The 17,922-nt window shown below is 31.3% G+C and overlaps 2 protein-coding genes across 2 annotated transcripts; both read left to right on the forward strand.

Moving 5' to 3' along the window:
* The first annotated feature begins 181 nt into the window (after nt 1–181).
* Nucleotides 182–8,132, forward strand: LOC109601749 (glycerophosphocholine phosphodiesterase GPCPD1). Its single transcript, XM_020018021.2, has 5 exons — nt 182–438; nt 550–1,872; nt 2,696–2,928; nt 2,982–3,219; nt 7,238–8,132. The coding sequence occupies exons 1-5, from the start codon at nt 415–417 to the stop codon at nt 7,598–7,600; spliced, it is 2,181 nt and encodes a 726-aa protein (XP_019873580.1). The 5' UTR covers nt 182–414; the 3' UTR covers nt 7,601–8,132.
* A 3,361-nt stretch (nt 8,133–11,493) lies between these two features.
* LOC109601738 (uncharacterized) lies at nt 11,494–12,873 on the forward strand. Its single transcript, XM_049966742.1, has 3 exons — nt 11,494–11,618; nt 12,097–12,470; nt 12,530–12,873. The coding sequence occupies exons 1-3, from the start codon at nt 11,494–11,496 to the stop codon at nt 12,817–12,819; spliced, it is 789 nt and encodes a 262-aa protein (XP_049822699.1). The 3' UTR covers nt 12,820–12,873.
* Nucleotides 12,874–17,922: the final 5,049 nt, after the last annotated feature.

The following is a 17,922-nucleotide window of genomic DNA, read 5'->3' on the forward strand; positions in this document are numbered from 1 at the left end:
TAACAGTATTCCAATGAAAAAATGATTTAATACATAAACAATTATAAACCGCTTTTGTTCAACATTTAGACGGTCCCTCGTAAACGTGATTTTTTTAACGGATCCCCGAACAAAGTCCAAAATTAAAAAGCCATCAAATTTCAACAATAAAATTTAAAGATACCAAAATACCGGAAAGGTCCGGCACGAGGCAGAAACATTTTTGATATACCCCCGGTATTTTGGCACAGGCTGCGCACGCATTCCGTTGTAATCGTTTTGATTTCAATGGATTTTAGTTTACGTCTGGCTGTGGTGCGTTAGGTTCGGAGCTGCGAGGCCCGTCTTTGTTTTTTTTTTCGTGCGTTTTGAACTGTCGTTACCATGTATAAAATCTGCGTCCGTTTCGTGAGGTGACATCCTTAAAATCCGACCATGAGTTCCAGTGACAATTCACGGGTGAGTCCCATCAAATGTGACATAGACATAACTTTATTTAAGTTTGGCATCAATAAAAATCATCACTGATAAATCGTATTGTATATTATAAATTTGTAACGAATCATGCAGGAGTGGTTCTTCGTGGAGGATCCCGGCAACGAGGTGTGTAGGAAAAATAAACTGAAGGATACTGTGAGCAGCTCAGAGGGCTCCAGCGTGTACGATCCCAGAAAATGGCTTTTCCGCGTAAGGGCGCCAGAATTGAAACCGGACGAGGCTTTGTGCGTGGTCGGAAACATCATCGAGTTGGGCAGATGGAACCCAGAGAAGGGTTATCTCTTAGAAAGGGAGGACGACTCGGACGTATGGTCATCAACAGTTCAGGTACCTTTGATCTCTAGAATTGAATATAGGTACTGTGTTGTTGTGGTCATTGAGAAAGGCATGCAAGTAATTGTGAGGAACTGGGAAGCTGGCGTCAAACCTCGAGTTATCCTACAGTCAGACACTGTCCCAACTAACAAGGATGAGCCATCTCTTTATGGGCAATATGAAGACATCTACCAGATAGATAGAGGTTGGTTAATAAAGGAAACAATGGTACAACTGAAGCTATGCAACTCACCTCTAACTCTATTTAAACCAAAGTATAACAACAGAGCAATATTTATTAAAGTAACCCCAGTTAATTTATTAAAGCACAATACTAACATACCAAAGACCATGTCAGAGGCCTTAGAAGAATCCCTAAGTGCCGAAACGCAAGACCAACTTGAAAATCCAAAGCACGCGTACACGGAAGTTGCCAGTTTAATCAGTGAAGATCCAATATTCAAGCCGCAAAATCAATTTGGTCACGAGTACAAGAGCGATGACTTGCTAATATTCCAGTCATCAGTCTTGTTCCCCTCAAACACAGCCTACCTCATTGATTTGTATGTGTACAGTTCATCAGCCCATGAAGGTGAACCACCATATCATGCAGGGTTCAGTTACTTGTTGCCCACAGTTTTGCAAGGGTCTGAGGGCAAAGTCACACTACCAGTTACCAGTACAAAGCACAGGCCGTTGGGCCAGATCACTTTGGAGTACCTGGTGATCAGTCCAATGACCAACTTCAAATGTGATATGAGCGTGACCTACGAGAGACACTGGAAGAAGGGTCGTCAGTCGTTGGACGTGGGACATCGAGGATCAGGGTCTAGTTTTAAGGTGGAGACGAAGAATTGCGCCGAAGTTAGGGAGAATACGATCGCCAGCTTGAGGAACGCCATCAACCACGGCGCCGACTTCGTCGAGTTCGACGTCCAGTTGAGCAAAGATTTAGTTCCTATTATCTACCACGATTTCCACATCTGTATTTCAATGAAAAAGAAGAAGGACCTAATCGACGGGGACATGCTCGAGATACCAGTCAAGGAACTCACCTACGACCAACTGAGGCTTCTCAAGGTGAGATTAATGAATGAATATTCTTGCGATAAATAAAACACAACAATATGTTTATTGATCAAATCGACGAACCTTGTAATGAAACAAATATCGACGCAGGCCAAATTACGACACGTGCAGGATGTCGTTTTCTAATTAGTAAAAGGGCAAATTCAGAGGCGGATCGTTTTAATCCAATTGAGTGTCTCATTTCGTTACAACAATTAACGCACGGTTCAGTCGTTTTCAGTTCAAGTTTAATGAGATTAAAATTGATCAACTAAATCAGTGGCAGACGTATTAAATTATCTTTATAATTGTCTTAATTTTATGGGGAACCCAAAATCAATCAACGTCAACACCAACGTTGATAAATAAATTCTTCTACATAGTTACGACATACGGTAAATAAACAGAGAAAGTCGACCTATAATTTCAAGGTATCGCTTCGGGTAGAAAATAAACAGCTGTGTATTCTACTTGGCTGGTCGACCAAACATATTTACGCCTTTCCAACAAAAATATTTCTGCCAGCCATAAACATTTTGATTTGCCTCACGCGTGAACTTTGGCTTTGGTTTCACGTTATTTTTGGTATACTCAGTTGGCAAAGCTTTGTTCTATGTTGTATTTATTTTCAAGTTGTTATTTATTCCTATTATTTGTTCAACTTATCGGCAACTACATATTTGTAAAGTAATTTGTTATTTGTACAATAAATATTATTACATGCGGGGGCGTTACTCCCAAATTCGTGATACGACGACACAACACACATAAACAATGTAATTTGATTCAAAAACTGGTAGTACTACAGTAGATAATTAGTTTTTTATGAGTCCAGGTTTACCATCTGTCCGAGGGGAAATCGATGAATCCCCGGTACTTCAACCAGGACGAACAGGAGGAGCACCAACCTTTCCCCACCCTGCAACAGGCGTTGGAGGTGCTCAACCCCCACGTGGGCTTCAACATCGAAATCAAATGGACCATGCAAATGGCGGACGGCACGTACGAGCTGTACCACCCGTACGACCTCAACCTCTACTTGGACACGATCCTGGAAGTGGTGCTCAGGTAACACCCTCCAACGTTCCATTTATGTTGTGATAATGGTCGTATTTTTTTAGGTACGGCAAGAGCCGAAGAATAGTCTTCAGTTGCTTTAACCCTGACATATGTCAGGTGATCAGGCTGAAGCAGAACAAATATCCGGTGGTGTTCTTGACGGTGGGCGAGAGTGAGATCTATGACAAGTACGCCGATCCGCGTTGCTGGTCAATCAAATCGGCCGCCCAGTACTCGATCATGAGTGAACTGCTGGGCATTAACGTGCACACCGAGGACTTGCTACGCGACGCCTCGCTGGTAAGGGATTAAATAAAACAAGGGTTTTTTGCACACAATATAATTGAACGATTATATAATGAATTTCAACACGGCCAGGAAGAAAAAGAACAAAAAAGTTGTTAGGATAAAACACACCCACAGCCTCGGCTTGAGCTGCCTGTTGTTTCGTTCTCTGAGAATTCGTCCGATTTCCGACATTTCGCTGTTGGGTCCTTGTAATTTTGTGTTTATGGCGAGACACACTTTTTTCGGTGAGCGTCTCAGCTCCACGATCGATTCGGCACTGTCTGAGGGTATCAGGAACATTTTCCTTAGTAATTTTCTAACTGCAGACCAATTTAGACTTCCAAAATTTAATACTGATTTTGAAATATGAAATATATCAATATTCGTTACTTAGCAACAATATCTATTATTAATATTACAGATTAAATTATAAAAACTGCATACGATAATAATAATTAATTATATAGTGGAGTGTTTTCAAATCGAACACGTGTACCATGAACAGGATGGAGGAAAATATAGGCTAAATACTCATATCCTCTTTGTCTCAAGTGCTTGGATACTTCAACAACAATGGGGGTGATATCTGCGGAACAATTGATTTGAACTTATTAAAACCGACGATAATAATTATCGCAAGTGTTACGATTCGGTCATCAGTCACGAGAGCATTCGTGTTGGGATGCGTCTATTGATTTATTTCTCAAGGTTTTTTATATAATTACAGGTTTATGTCGTTGTGTAGTTAAGAGTTGAAAATAATTTCAAAACAGCCATAAACATTAATGAACTTTATGATAAAAAGTAATTAAATGTTCAGAAAAGTCGACTCATCAAATAATTAGCCAATTAAACTAGTTTCTGTGGATTTGCAAATTAAATATTTTCGCAATGCAAATTTGCTGGGTTTTAATAATTCATACACGTATTAAATCCATCACATTGGTAATAAGCATCTAGTACATTATTCATATTAATAATATACATTATTATAATTCATTTAAATAAAATAAAAACAAAAAAAACAGGTTTAAGTATCTTACCAGATAATTATAGTCCAAACTAGTAATTAACTTTAATATTTTTTATTGTTTTCAAGTGAATTTCCATTAAAGTATTTACTTATTCACTTTTAAAACTTACTTAATTTTTGCAAATTTGTAAATTAAATATTTACGTAATCACTGTTTTTAAATTACTCAAAATTTGTGTTTAGTTTAATCACTATAATTAAATTATTAATATTATTACATCAATGATTCAACTATTTCACTTGGTAATACTTCATATATCTTAAATTTTGTTTAGATTTTGTGAATTTGCAGATTATGTAGTATATTATCAGTGGTAATTACTTGATATTTCTTAAATCTAGCTTAGTTTTTGAGAATTTTCAGATTAAATATTCTTAATTTTAGTAATCTTCATATTAAATATAATGTGTTAGTAATAATTCAACTACAGAAACTAGTAAAGAGAAATAATCCTAATTAACACTAGTAATACCTTATATTTCTTACATTTTGCTTAGTTTTGTGAATTTTCAGATTAAATATTCTTTATTTTAGTAAGCTTCACATTTAATATAGTATATTATTGATAATTCAACTACATAAAGTAGTAAATAGAAATAATTGTAATTTAATTATAATGATCACTAGTAATACTTCATATTTCTTAAATCTAGCTTAGTTTTTGTGAATTTTCATATTAAATATTCTTAATTTTTATTAAGCTTCACATTTAATATAGTATATTTATCAACAATTCAACTACATAAATTAGTAAAGAGAAATAATTCTAATTAGCACTAGTAATACTTCATATTTCTTATATCTAGCTTAGTTTTTGTGAATTTTCAGATTAAATATTTTTAATTTTATTAAGTTCCGCATTTAATATAATATATTATCAATAATTCAACTATGTAAACTAGTAAAGAGAAATAATTCTCATTGTCACTAGTAATACTTCATATTTCTTAAGTCTAGCTTAGTTTTTGTGAATTTTCACATTAAATATTCTTAATTTAAATAAGCTTCACATTTAATATAGTGTATTATCAATAATCTAGTAATCATTATTATCAATAAACTAGTAAACAGAAATAATTCTAATTATTAGTATTAATACTCCATATGTCTTAAATTTAGCTTAGTTATCGTGAATTTTCACATTAAATATTCTTAATTTTAATAATCACTTCATTTAATATAGTATATTATCAATAATTCAGCTACATAAACTAGTAAAGATAAATAAATCTAATTAACACCAATAATACTTTATATTTCTTAAATCTAGCTTAGATTTTGTGAATTTTGAGATTAAATATTCTTAATTTTAATAAGCATTACATTTAATATAGTATATTAATAATAATTGAACTGCATAAACTATCAAAGAGAAATAATTCTAATTAAAATAATTTATTTATATTTTTCAAATCTAGCTTAGTATTTGTGAATATTCAGATGAATTTTTCTTAATTTTAATAAGCATTACTTTTAATATAGTATTCTAGTAATATATCAACCGTATAAATTAGCAAAGAAAAATAATTCTGATTAACACAAATAATACTTTATATTTCTTAAATCTAACTTTTGTGAATTTTCAGATTAAATATTCTTTATTCTAATAAACTTTACATTTAATATAGTATGTTAGTAATAATTCAACTGCATAAACTAGAAAGAGAAATAATTCTAATTATCACTAGTAGTACTTCATATTTCTTAACTGTAGCTTAATCTTTGTGAATTTTCAGATTAAATATTCTTTATTCTAATAAACTTTACATTTAATATAGTATATTAGTAATAATTCAACTGCATAAACTAGAAAGAGAAATAATTCTAATTATCACTAGTAGTACTTCACATTTCTTAACTCTAGCTTAGTTTTTGTGAATTTTCAGATTAAATATTCTTAATTTTAATCAGCTTTACATTTAATATAGTATATTAGTAATAATTCAACTACATAAACTACAAAGAGAAATAATTCTAATTATCACTAGTAGTACTTCATATTTCTTAACTCTAGCTTAGTTTTTGTGAATTTTCAGATTAAATATTAATTTTAATAAGTTTTACATTTAATATAGTATATTAGTAATAATTCAACTACATAAACTAGAAAGAGAAATAATTCTAATTATCACTAATAGTACTTCATATTTCTTAACTTTAGCTTAATTTTTCTCAATTTTCATATTAGATATTCTTAATTCTAATAAAATTTACATTTAATATAGTATATTAGTAATAATTCAACTACATAAACTACAAAGAGAAATAATTCTAATTATCACTAGCAGTACTTCATATTTATTAAATCTAGCTTAGTTTTTGTGAATTTTCCGATTAAATATTCTTAATTTTTATTAAGCTTCACATTTAATATTGTATATTATTAATAATTCAACTACATAAACTAGTAAATAGAAATAATTCTAATTATCACTAATAATATTTTATATTTTTTAAATCTAGCTTAGTCTTTTTTTAATTTTCAGATTAAATACTCTTAATTTTAATAAGAACTATATTTAATATAGTTACATTAGTAATAATTTAACTACATAAACTAATAAAGAGAAATAATTCTAATTAATACTAGTAAAAGTTTATAATTCTTAAAACTAGCTTAGTTTTAAGAGAACTACATTTAATATAGTATATTATCAATAATAGAATTACGTAAAGTAGTAAAGAGAGATTACTCTAATTATCGTAAATAATATTTCATATTTCTTAAAACTATCTTAGTTTTCGTAACTTAATATATTTAATATTAATGATATCAATAAATACTGCGACCACATAAACTAAAAAATACTAGTTAGTTAGTTATCATATTTTATTGTTGTAATTAGAGTAGTAATTAGCCTTTATATATTTTTTAATTGTTTTGAAATGTATTTCTAGATAAGCTATTCAATTTACAAGCAATTTAACTATTATCGTCGTCGTCTTAAACAACAAGTAGTTTGACAATAATTATAACGTAACCCTTAAATTTTCAGATAAAATACGCCCACGAATCGAATCTAGTCATTTTCTGCTGGGGCGACGCCAACGCGGACCCGGCCACCATCAAATACCTAAAACAGCTCGGCGTGCACGGCGTAATATTCGACAAGATCTACCAGTACTCCAGCAAGGACGTGAAGGAGAGCGTCTTCATGGTGGAGGCGCGCGAATCGCAGAAGGACCTGATCAGGATGGTGGCCGCCTCGGCCGAAACGCAGTCAATCCCGCCCCAGCACACGTTCAAGGACATCATATTGGACGTGGACTCGGCACGCAAGAACATGGTGCAAAACCTGTCGACGGCCACGTCGCTGGAAAGTTTGGAGACCCAGATCGGCGACTATCGCACCAGCTAGCCGACGTGGAGCTGGGGCGGTGTGTTCAGGAAGTTCATCGGCCATTTGGTCGGTGCCGTTCTGATAGTGAAAGTGTGGGAATATTTTTGCGGCCGTACTGAAAGTCCCAGTAACATTTGATTGTTTGTTTCGAAAGTCCTCGAGCCTTAGGCCTAAGATTAGTTTAAAATAGATTATCTAGTCTGTATTATGTACTTTACTTATCTACATAGCAATAAACATGTTTGCCAGTCAAATCCAAGTTTTCAGGACAAATGCTGGGATTTCAAGTACGCACCCATTGTTTTATTTTTTTTTAATTATATAATAGTAAAATTCGGGCGTTTGTGATAATGTAATTTTGTAATTGGTGTGTATTAAATCATCTGGTTTTAAATTCAATTTTTTTTAAAATAAAATATAAATTAATTTTATTACGTAATTGTTTTGGACGACAATATTACGTGCCTTAAAATTATTTATTTACTCATTTTTTTCATTGATTATACTCTCAATTAAAATTTTGTCTATTTAATAAATAATTTTTATTTTATTTTGTTGTTTTGTTATTTGTTTGGATGATTAGTAACGGAAATATTTATTTTTAGTTGCACTTCAAAAGCACATCTTTGCAAAATAATATAAAATAGTTCTAGGATAGCTCAGAAATTATCATTAACTTGTTGTAATGATAATAATGACTTAGGTATTGGGCTAAAATAATAAAATATATTTATTATTTGCCTGAGAATAAGATGTTTATGAAATTAATGCTTCCAGTCATAAAACATGACCTTTAATTGTGATAAGTAGTAGATATGTATTGATGCTTTAAACTAATTGTAACATACTTGTGGTGGTTACATAGAAAATATCTTTGGTAATTCAAACTAAAACTGGATATTAGAATAAAAAATTAAATAGATTTTAAGAGACTGAGGGGTAGATTTTGTTGTGATTGGAATTTGTTTTTTAAATACTCAAATATTTAGATACTTCAGGGTAACGAATAGATAGATATAAGGAATATTTATTGTTAATTAATTTGTATATTATCAATACCCACTAGTTAAATTATTTTGCACATTTCATGTAAATGATTTATAGATAACATCTTCAAATTTATCTGATATTTTTATGATCTCCACAATAATTGTTCATCAGATATATTTTTAAATCTCAATTATTTTTGTAAAATATATTCCTTTAAAAAAAGTAAATTATATTTTAATAATTGGTATAAAAATCAGCGAAATTATAATTGGAAATTTAAAGAAATATATTTTTATTAAGACATGTAAAGCTCTTACAATACACAGTTACTTTATTTTTTTTAACTGTTTTATTAATTTATAACTTTGTTTAAGTTTGATGAGCGATAAATTATGAATAATTTCTTTAAACTTATTATTTTAAATATTTTTAAATTTTCAAGATATGACATCAGCGCCACCTGTGACCTATTGGTACAAGTTTCCAAATTTCTAAAGAAGATTTCCCTTGTTTACTTATTTTTGAATATTCTTGTATAATATAAAAATTAAATTAATTAAATTATAATTAAGGAAATGGAATATTAATTTAAAATTAATGATAGAGTAAATTAAAAGGTATTTATTTTGTTTGTTTTTCCTTGTTTCTTTAAATTATTTATGTTTTTATTATTTAATAATAATAATTAATAAAGAACATAATTCAATCTTAAAGTGGAAGTAAAACTATGGAATTTTTTTAGTGTACTATTCTGCACTAAACAAATGGAATTTTTTTAGTGCAGAATATTATTTAAAACTTCAAATATCTTTATTTTTATTATTATAATAAGCTTTAGAAATAGCTACGCTCATTCATTACCACCGACACTTGCACCCAATTAACCGAAATCCACCAACAACATCCGGGCAAAAACACACATCGCAATTAATAAAATCACGCTCGCAATTTTTCTTTGCACAACAAGCGAGATAAACGCGAGTGTGATTTTTTTCCCTTCTTCATTTGAAGTCAATACGACCATGACCGTTAGCCTACTGATGCTAATTGCTTGACTTATTATGAATGCATTTTTAATATCGGTGGCAGGTTTTCCAGATCGCCTAGTTTTGTCCGGTGAAAATAGCCAGGCAAGTATGTTAAACGAATACGGATCACTTATCATTGTCTGTATGCGGATTGATTCGGTAACGCATACTTGGTTAAAGGAAAGTAAAAATGGGCTAGAAAATTAACGTTTAACTCTGTTCGAGTTGGAACTATTTAGATTAATTATATTTTTATTGGAAAAATTAAGATTCAGTCTTAAATCATCCATTAATGTAAAATAATCTATGATACAGGTTGTTTGAAAGCTCTCGTTTATAATCTCAGTTCTTCATGCATCATTTCAAAGTAACTATTATTTATCAGTATAATGGACTTTTATTTATTATGAATAAAATACAAATTATAATATTAAAACAACTTGGAGCAATAAATAAGTGATGATATTAGTCAACTAACAAATTTTAGACGGTTTTTAAAAAAATCTGAAAACTTAAATATACATTAGTGGCTATAATTATAGTAACATTTTACTTTATGGTCTTTCATTACTCTTTGAGAATTTAAATCGATTATTTACTGGTAGTAGAATTTACAGCTAAATAAGTCAAACATTTTTCGTATTATTAAACATTTTTAGGGAAACTGGGTAAGTGGTAGTTACAAAAAAATTTGTCTGAGTTCGAAAAACTTGAAAGACAATATATAACTGGTGGTTAATTCGAATGTTAAAAATCACTCCAATCTTATCAAAAACTGATTTTAAAGCCAACTTGGAGGAAATGAGACTTTCTGAAATTGGTGACTGTGATCCCATACCTACAAGAAAAACCCTGATTTTTTCTAAAAACTAAATGTCCAATTTTGACTTAGGATCACATTCATTGAACAGTGAGGTCGAGTAGTTTTTAATGACGAATCTAAACTTAATTTATAAAAAAATGATGGATCTACTTATGTTAAACATCCTACAAGGATAAACTACACACACACACAACTGATTTATGTACAGGAATATATTAAACAACAATTTTCTTCCATATATTGAAGAAATGATGCTTTTAATAAATGTGTTTGTAGTTGTGATTTTAAATTTTTCAAATTTGAATGTACATCACAGCAATTCAAGAAGTTTGAAGGGCCAAAATTATAAAACAAATGATATTATATAAAGAGTGAATGTTAAATTAAATAACATAGATATAATCTTTAAAAATTTCTTTCAAAATTAAATTTGCTGTATTTATGTCCAGCACAATTCAGAAAAATATATGTAACATTTTATACTACAAGAATATAGTAGTTTTTATAATACAGTATAAAACAATAATAATTAATTAATACTATTTTAACAGTTCACATTAAATAAAAGAGTTAAGGCTAACATATAATACTTTTTAATTCCTGTAATTATGTCCACTACTGTACCTTTAAAATACTTACAAATATCTGCTGGGGTCTTAATATCTATGTGACCATTTTAGGAATTGGCTACAAAAATTAATAGTGAGGTAAATAAAGAAAACGAAAGTATATATTCAAAAAACAAAAAGAGTTTTAGTGTAACTGACCTGGAACCATCGAGGTATTCCTGATACAAATCAAAAATCTCTAAACATTTTCTCGGTCAGTGATAACCATAACGTGTCCGATGGTAAATCCCATATCACCTGCCTGGCGCTAGAAGTAAGAAAATGGGTCGTCGTTAGCATAAGTGAGAAGTAAATTAGCGGATGCGTGCCAGGCAAGCCCATTTATTTTTACGTGCATGCACGGCTTAACTCCAATACATGCACATGACTCTATAAAACCTTTTCGTTCATAATTTTTGCGCACATTATTAAGTTGCACTTGGACCAAGGCACAATATCAGGATGTGGTGGTGGATGAGTTTGGTGTTTGGTTCTTTAGTTACGGTTAACTGTGCTGTGTACCAAAGGGACAGGGAGTTCGAAATTGTCGCGGACGTTTTCGAGGAGTGTGTCAAGTCCAAAGATAGGTACGATGACAAGAAGTGTGGATAATGGTGTTGCTTAATGTGAATTTTTGAAGTTTGAGTGTGGAAGTGACCTTTAGCTCTTTGGAATAAGAAAGTTTTAAGAGTTTACCCTTTTGAAGAAAGTTATAAGGTGAAATTTAACAACTCAATAACTTGTTCAGCTTCAAGACGATTCAGACTTAAATTTAAAAATTTTCAAATTATAATATACACTCCACTGTTTCAGAATAATTATCTATAACATTTAAAACATAAATTCTCCTTTAAATTATCACTGAATAAAGTAAGAAACAAATCGTAAGCCTTTATATCATTCCACACTCATTAGTTGCTAAAGCACCGAAACATATGCAATGTAAACTATGTAATTAACATGTAAGCACACATTAAGCGATCCCCATCGATCCAACATCAAATATTCCGCCACACCAATATAATACCCGCTTAGTTAATTAAAACAACACTAATTAAACTCCAGGTACTCATGCTTGGCCGAGAAGGCGGCTCTGGCAGTGGAACGTTCAATGAACTGGGATATTCCAATATTTGACGGATTGAAATTCAAAAGAAACGACGAAAAACTGAACGAAACCGAGGCAAGATCGATGCAAGGGTTCGATCGTTTTACCACGGCGGTGACGAATTTTGTCAACTCCCATTCCTTGGCGGTTGGTTGGGATGACGAGGCTGAAGTTGAGTCGTCGAGGGCTGCTCGTGATGGGTACGGTGGTGGTGGCGGCAAAAGAAGGCCGGGTGGAGGAGGACTGACTGGTTTGGGATCTTTGGGAATCAACAGGAAGGCCATCAAGAAAGAAGCCAAGTATATGAGATACGCCTTCATGGTCCTCCTGGGTAATCTTCCTCAAATTTGAACTACAGTCCAGTGATTTCATGATGTATATCGTTTGTAGGTATCTTTGGTTTGACTGGTCCTTTGGTGATGAAGACCTTGGCGTTGATAGCTGGCCAGGCCCTGCTGGCTAGTAAGGCCGCCCTGTTGATTGTTGGTGGTGTAGCCTTGAAGAAGATCTTCGAGCACAACGACCACCACGAGAAGACTTCAGTGAAGGTCCATACCATCCCTAGCTACGACCACGACAGTCACGATCGTATGGGCTACAACTACATCACTTCCTACAATCCATACTCCTCTTACAGCCATTACGCCAGGAACGGCAAACAACTGAACAACACCCTATGATAACTAATGTATTACTTAATTAATTAATTTATTTATTTATACGAAATAAAATTATTGTTAGTTCAGCACAGGTTTTTAGTAAAGAACTACATACCCATTAACCAGTATATTTCATCTCGATTTTGTTATCAATATGCACTGGACCTGATAGAACACAGTTTACATGGTCGGTTAACTGACATATGTTATAAAAGATTGCTGTTCATATGGAACTGCATAATGCTCCTAGATCTCCGTTCATTTACATATCGAGATGCAGTGTTGGTGTCGGTTTTTATTGTTGTTAGTGTTTTGTGGCGCAGTTTCTTGTTCTGACAATGGAGATACGGTCATCGACAACATATTTTTGGGATGTGCAGATTCAAAAGCAAGGTAACACTTTAAGGTGACCAAACTTGGTGGCTTCATCCTTTGTTTTTCAGGTTTCAGTGCTACATTGAGCGGGCTGCTTCTGTTGTGGAGCGATCGATGAACAAAGACGTTCGCATAATGAGCGGCATCAGGTTTGTGAGGAATCGTTCCAAGATCAGTTTTTCGGAGCCATATCCGACCAGTGGCATAAATCGTTTCTACGCTGCAATAGCCAACTTCTGGAAGTCCCATTCCATATCCATCGACCTGTTTGACGAAGAGGCCAGGGCGGCAAGGCAAAAGAAGCCTGGAGGTGGTGGAGGGACGTACATGGAGGACATGGCCGACGAGTTTAGTTCCTCTTCCAGTATGGGAAGTGATGGTTACTCCGAAGGAGGCGGAAATAAAAACAAAAACAAGGACAAGGACAACAAAGGTGGTGGCCTTATATCCAACATGATGAACAAGATCAAGAAGAGGTTCACGAGGAAGAAGTCACACAAAGGTTTGAAGAACACGTTCTTGGTCTTACTGGGCATATTTGGACTGACCGTTCCTTTGACCATAAAGGCGTTAGCAGTAATAGCAGCTAAAGCACTGCTGGCCAGCAATGCTGCCATGTTGATCGTTGCAGGGGTGGCCTTGAGGAAGATTTTCGAGCATCGAGAACCAAAGTACCAAGAGGAAGGCCCCACCATTAAGGTACACACGTTGCCCACGTATGAAACACAGGAGGAGGAACACGACAGAATGGGTTATGAGTATGAGTTGTTGACGTACGCACCTTCGAGCCCTTACGGGCACTATTCGTACGTTCCGACAGTTTGACTTTGTAATGATTAGTCAATTTTAGCATAGTAAATCAATTTTTAGGTGTTTAATCAATAAAGTTTAGTTAAAGAATTGTTTAGGTGTTTTTTTTTTGAAGTGGAACATAGGTCTATATTTGCTGTGGTTTAATTGTTCACTGAATTAGTTTCTAATTAATTAGAAAATATCATGCATTAACAATTAGAATCATTTAATTACTCATACGGTCCAATAAATAAACAGCATCATTGCGTGCGCCAGCAGTAATAATTTGTTAATAAAATTTATGTTAATTATGATAATCCAAGCAGACATACTTATTAATTATGCTAAATTCGAGGCATTTACAGTACTAAACTGCACTGGGCATTGCAGACTGCAGCTGTAATTATTTATTATTACCATAAAACTGTTAATTGTTGCATAATGTTCTGTTTAACAAGAACACCACAATGGGACCATACAAAATGGACAATTTTAAGATAAAATCATTTATGTTTAATTACTCATCGTATAATGGTGTACGGACATTGATTAGTAAAAGAACATCATGTCCAATTATCCTGATTCAAATATATGACCGTCTAAATTTCTCATAGGTACCGTTCGGGAGACTTATTGGTGATCTGTATTTCCCGGCCACTGTCCCTTACATAATCTAATTTAGACCATTATCCGCCCTTATGTCCGAAGACCATTCATTTAGTTGATGGCCACTCCAAGAAAATGCTAACATTGTAACCTTTATAATGAATACCCTAAATTACATTTCCATGTATAAATTTCCCATGTATTTTAAATTAGCCCTGCGGGGGAGGCCGTCCCGAATTTTGACCATTGTCATGAATATACACGGGGACGTTTAGACATTATCTTTAATGGTTACTAAAGTGTATCCAGTGCAATTATATGTTAATCTATATAAAGATATGTACTTGTATTCAAAATTATATTATTTTTAGTTTTTTTTTTTTGTGTTTTATAAGAAAATAAATAGTTAATATTGTTTATAATATTAATCTTTCTTCTTTTTATTTGATACAATGTGGCCCATTTTTTATTTGATTTTGACAAACTTTGTCAATTATAAAGCATGAAAATATGTACTGATAGACAAAATGTTACTTATTTTGGCCCTAAACCAAAACCTAAAGAGTAATTTCTTAGTCATGAATTTTTTATAGAAAATTTATTTGTATTACTGGATTAAATACACCCTGAAATGGAAATACATCAAATTTAAAAAGTAATCATTATTTTTCTTTTCTTTTCTTTCATTAGATTTTTAATGTAATCTACAAAATATATTCTCAAAAATAACACGAATTATCTTATTTTTTAAAAATAATGGAATATTATATAAATCCTACTAAACTTATATTAATAGTTTTACTTCCATCAATCTACTGATCTATTTAATGCATTTATTATATTTCTTATAAGTTGTTGATTATCTTTCTCAATTGTTCTGGAGTAATTGGGGCAAATAATTTATTAATTCTACCATAAACCAAAATTTATGTTTTAATTTTTCCATCTATGAATATACATAAGTTTTTTTATAATATTTGGTATATACCTATTTCAGAGAGTGCATAATTAAGTGATGTTTGTTATATAAAAAATTGGCTGGTGACATTTTTTCAATTTTTATGACTAAAAATTACCCAGTAGGTTTTTGTTTTAGGCTAAAATACGTCACATTTTGTCTATTCGTACATATTTTCATGTTTTAAAATCGAAAATAAGTTTGTTAAAATCGGACAAGAAATATAAATTTTATGTCTTTCAAATGGTCCACACTGTATATAAGATAAATTGTTTTAAAAAGAACAATTTGATTAAAATCAGTTGAAATTTTATTAGTTAAACCAGTGTTTCAATTCTTATAACATAACGAGTTTTTAATATCTGTGTATGGTCAAATTAAATTAATTCTGTATCAAAAATCCTTCTATACACTTTTAATAGGCAAACATTTTCCTTCTTCCTTCTTTCTATCATATATTAATAACTATATTTATTTGAATTAATTTATACTAATGTACGTACTTTTTTAAGATCATACCTGGATATATCGCTTTCATAATATCCGCGTTTATATTGGCCGACAATGAACAAACGAATTTCTGATTTTGGTTAGAATAAGACGTGTCCGCTGACTTTTCGACATTTTTCTAATTTGCATTTGTTCCCGTAAGAGTGAAAGAGAAAGAAATACATCTCCGTGAGTGTCCGACAAAGACGAAATTAGTAATCGGCGGATACGCCACTTAAGTGAGCTGTGCACATTTGTGTGATCGGCTTGTTCAATTGTTATTTCTTAGAATTGCAGTTTTAGAGTGGAGAAGGGGTAAAAATCGCGTTATTGTTGTTTGAAAAGCATTTGGAAGGTTTGCCTCCGACAATTATTATTTTTCTCATTTAGTTTCATTTAAAATTCAACTTTGTATTAGTAGTATGTATATTAATATTAAATCTAATCAAAAATTAATTAGTTTAGGCTAATAAATCATTTAATATTTTAAAATTATTTAATTATTTTAAATGTTGTTTAAATTTATTTTATCTTGTTCCAGGTTTCTTCTGTCGAAATTGTGTGATTTTAACCTCGGATTTATGAAAATTTGACGGAATTTTGGGTATGTTATATAGATATTGTTTATTTTGATGTTTAAAATTTAATATGAGTTTGGGCTACATCAATTTATATTATTATAATATTGTATTACAAAACAACTACTATATTATCCTTTAAATATTTTATCTAAACTGACTTTTATAATTTCATATTTAAATTTGTTTTGCTAACAACTGAGAAAGCCAAAAATTATAAATTGCACAATAAAATATTCATAAACACATAAATTTTATATTTTAAAATATAATTTATACTAACATGGTTCAAAATAATAAAATAGGTCACAGGTGCATGTATCGTTTCCAGGAATCGCAATAACTGGTTAATTCCGCATTTCTATTGGTCGACGGTGTACAAAACAATATTTCTAACTTAAACGGTTTTCGATTTTAGTTGGAATAAGACGTTTTCTCTGACTTTACTCAGTTTTTCGATAGTTTTCCAAAATTGTATGTTGTGATAACTTTGTAAATGTGTGTATGATGTTCTGTTTCTTGATTTTTGTCTTTTTAACAAAGGATTTTATGAGATTTTAAAAGAATCTTGGGTATGTGTCTCCTCTTTACTTTTTAATCATTTAAATATATTTAAATACGACTCTAATCAATAAAAGGAAAATGAAAATTGGAAATCATATATTTTTAAATTTATTTAAACAGTTTTTATATATTTATATTTTTACTTATATAATATTTAATTAACATAATTTACTAGATTTTGTTTCAATCAAAATTCGAATTTTGCATTTGTCCTCATAAGAGTGAAAGAGAAAGAAATATATATTCATAAGTGTTAGAGAAGGATGAAAGTAGCTTTCGGTGGATGTGTCCCAAAGTAAGCTGTGCAAATTTGTGTGGCTCGCGATTCAATTATTAATTCTAAGAATTGCACTTTTAGAGTGGAAAAGGGGAAATTTTTCGATTTTTGTTGTTTGTGCATCATTTTAATAAGGTTTGCAGTAAATATTATTTTGTTCCGATTTTAAATTTAAGAATATAAATATTTATTAGAATAATCAATATAATTTCATAATTTGGGTATGTTTTACTATAATTTTTTGTTGGAATTGTTTAGAAATTAATTTGGTTTTGATATTTATACACATATAAATGATATTATTGTTTTACAAAACAACACTTACTTTATTATCCTTTAAACATAATATCTAAATATATCAAATAAAATTTAAAGTTACTTTTATAAACTAATATTTTAAAACTTAGTTATAAATTTGTTTTGCTGACAATTGAAAAAGTTGAAAATAATATTATTTATAATAATATATAATTATTTTGCATTAA

The sequence above is a fragment of the Aethina tumida genome, chromosome 4 (assembly GCF_024364675.1).
Source record: "Aethina tumida isolate Nest 87 chromosome 4, icAetTumi1.1, whole genome shotgun sequence".
In the NCBI taxonomy this organism is placed as follows: Eukaryota; Metazoa; Arthropoda; class Insecta; order Coleoptera; family Nitidulidae; genus Aethina; species Aethina tumida.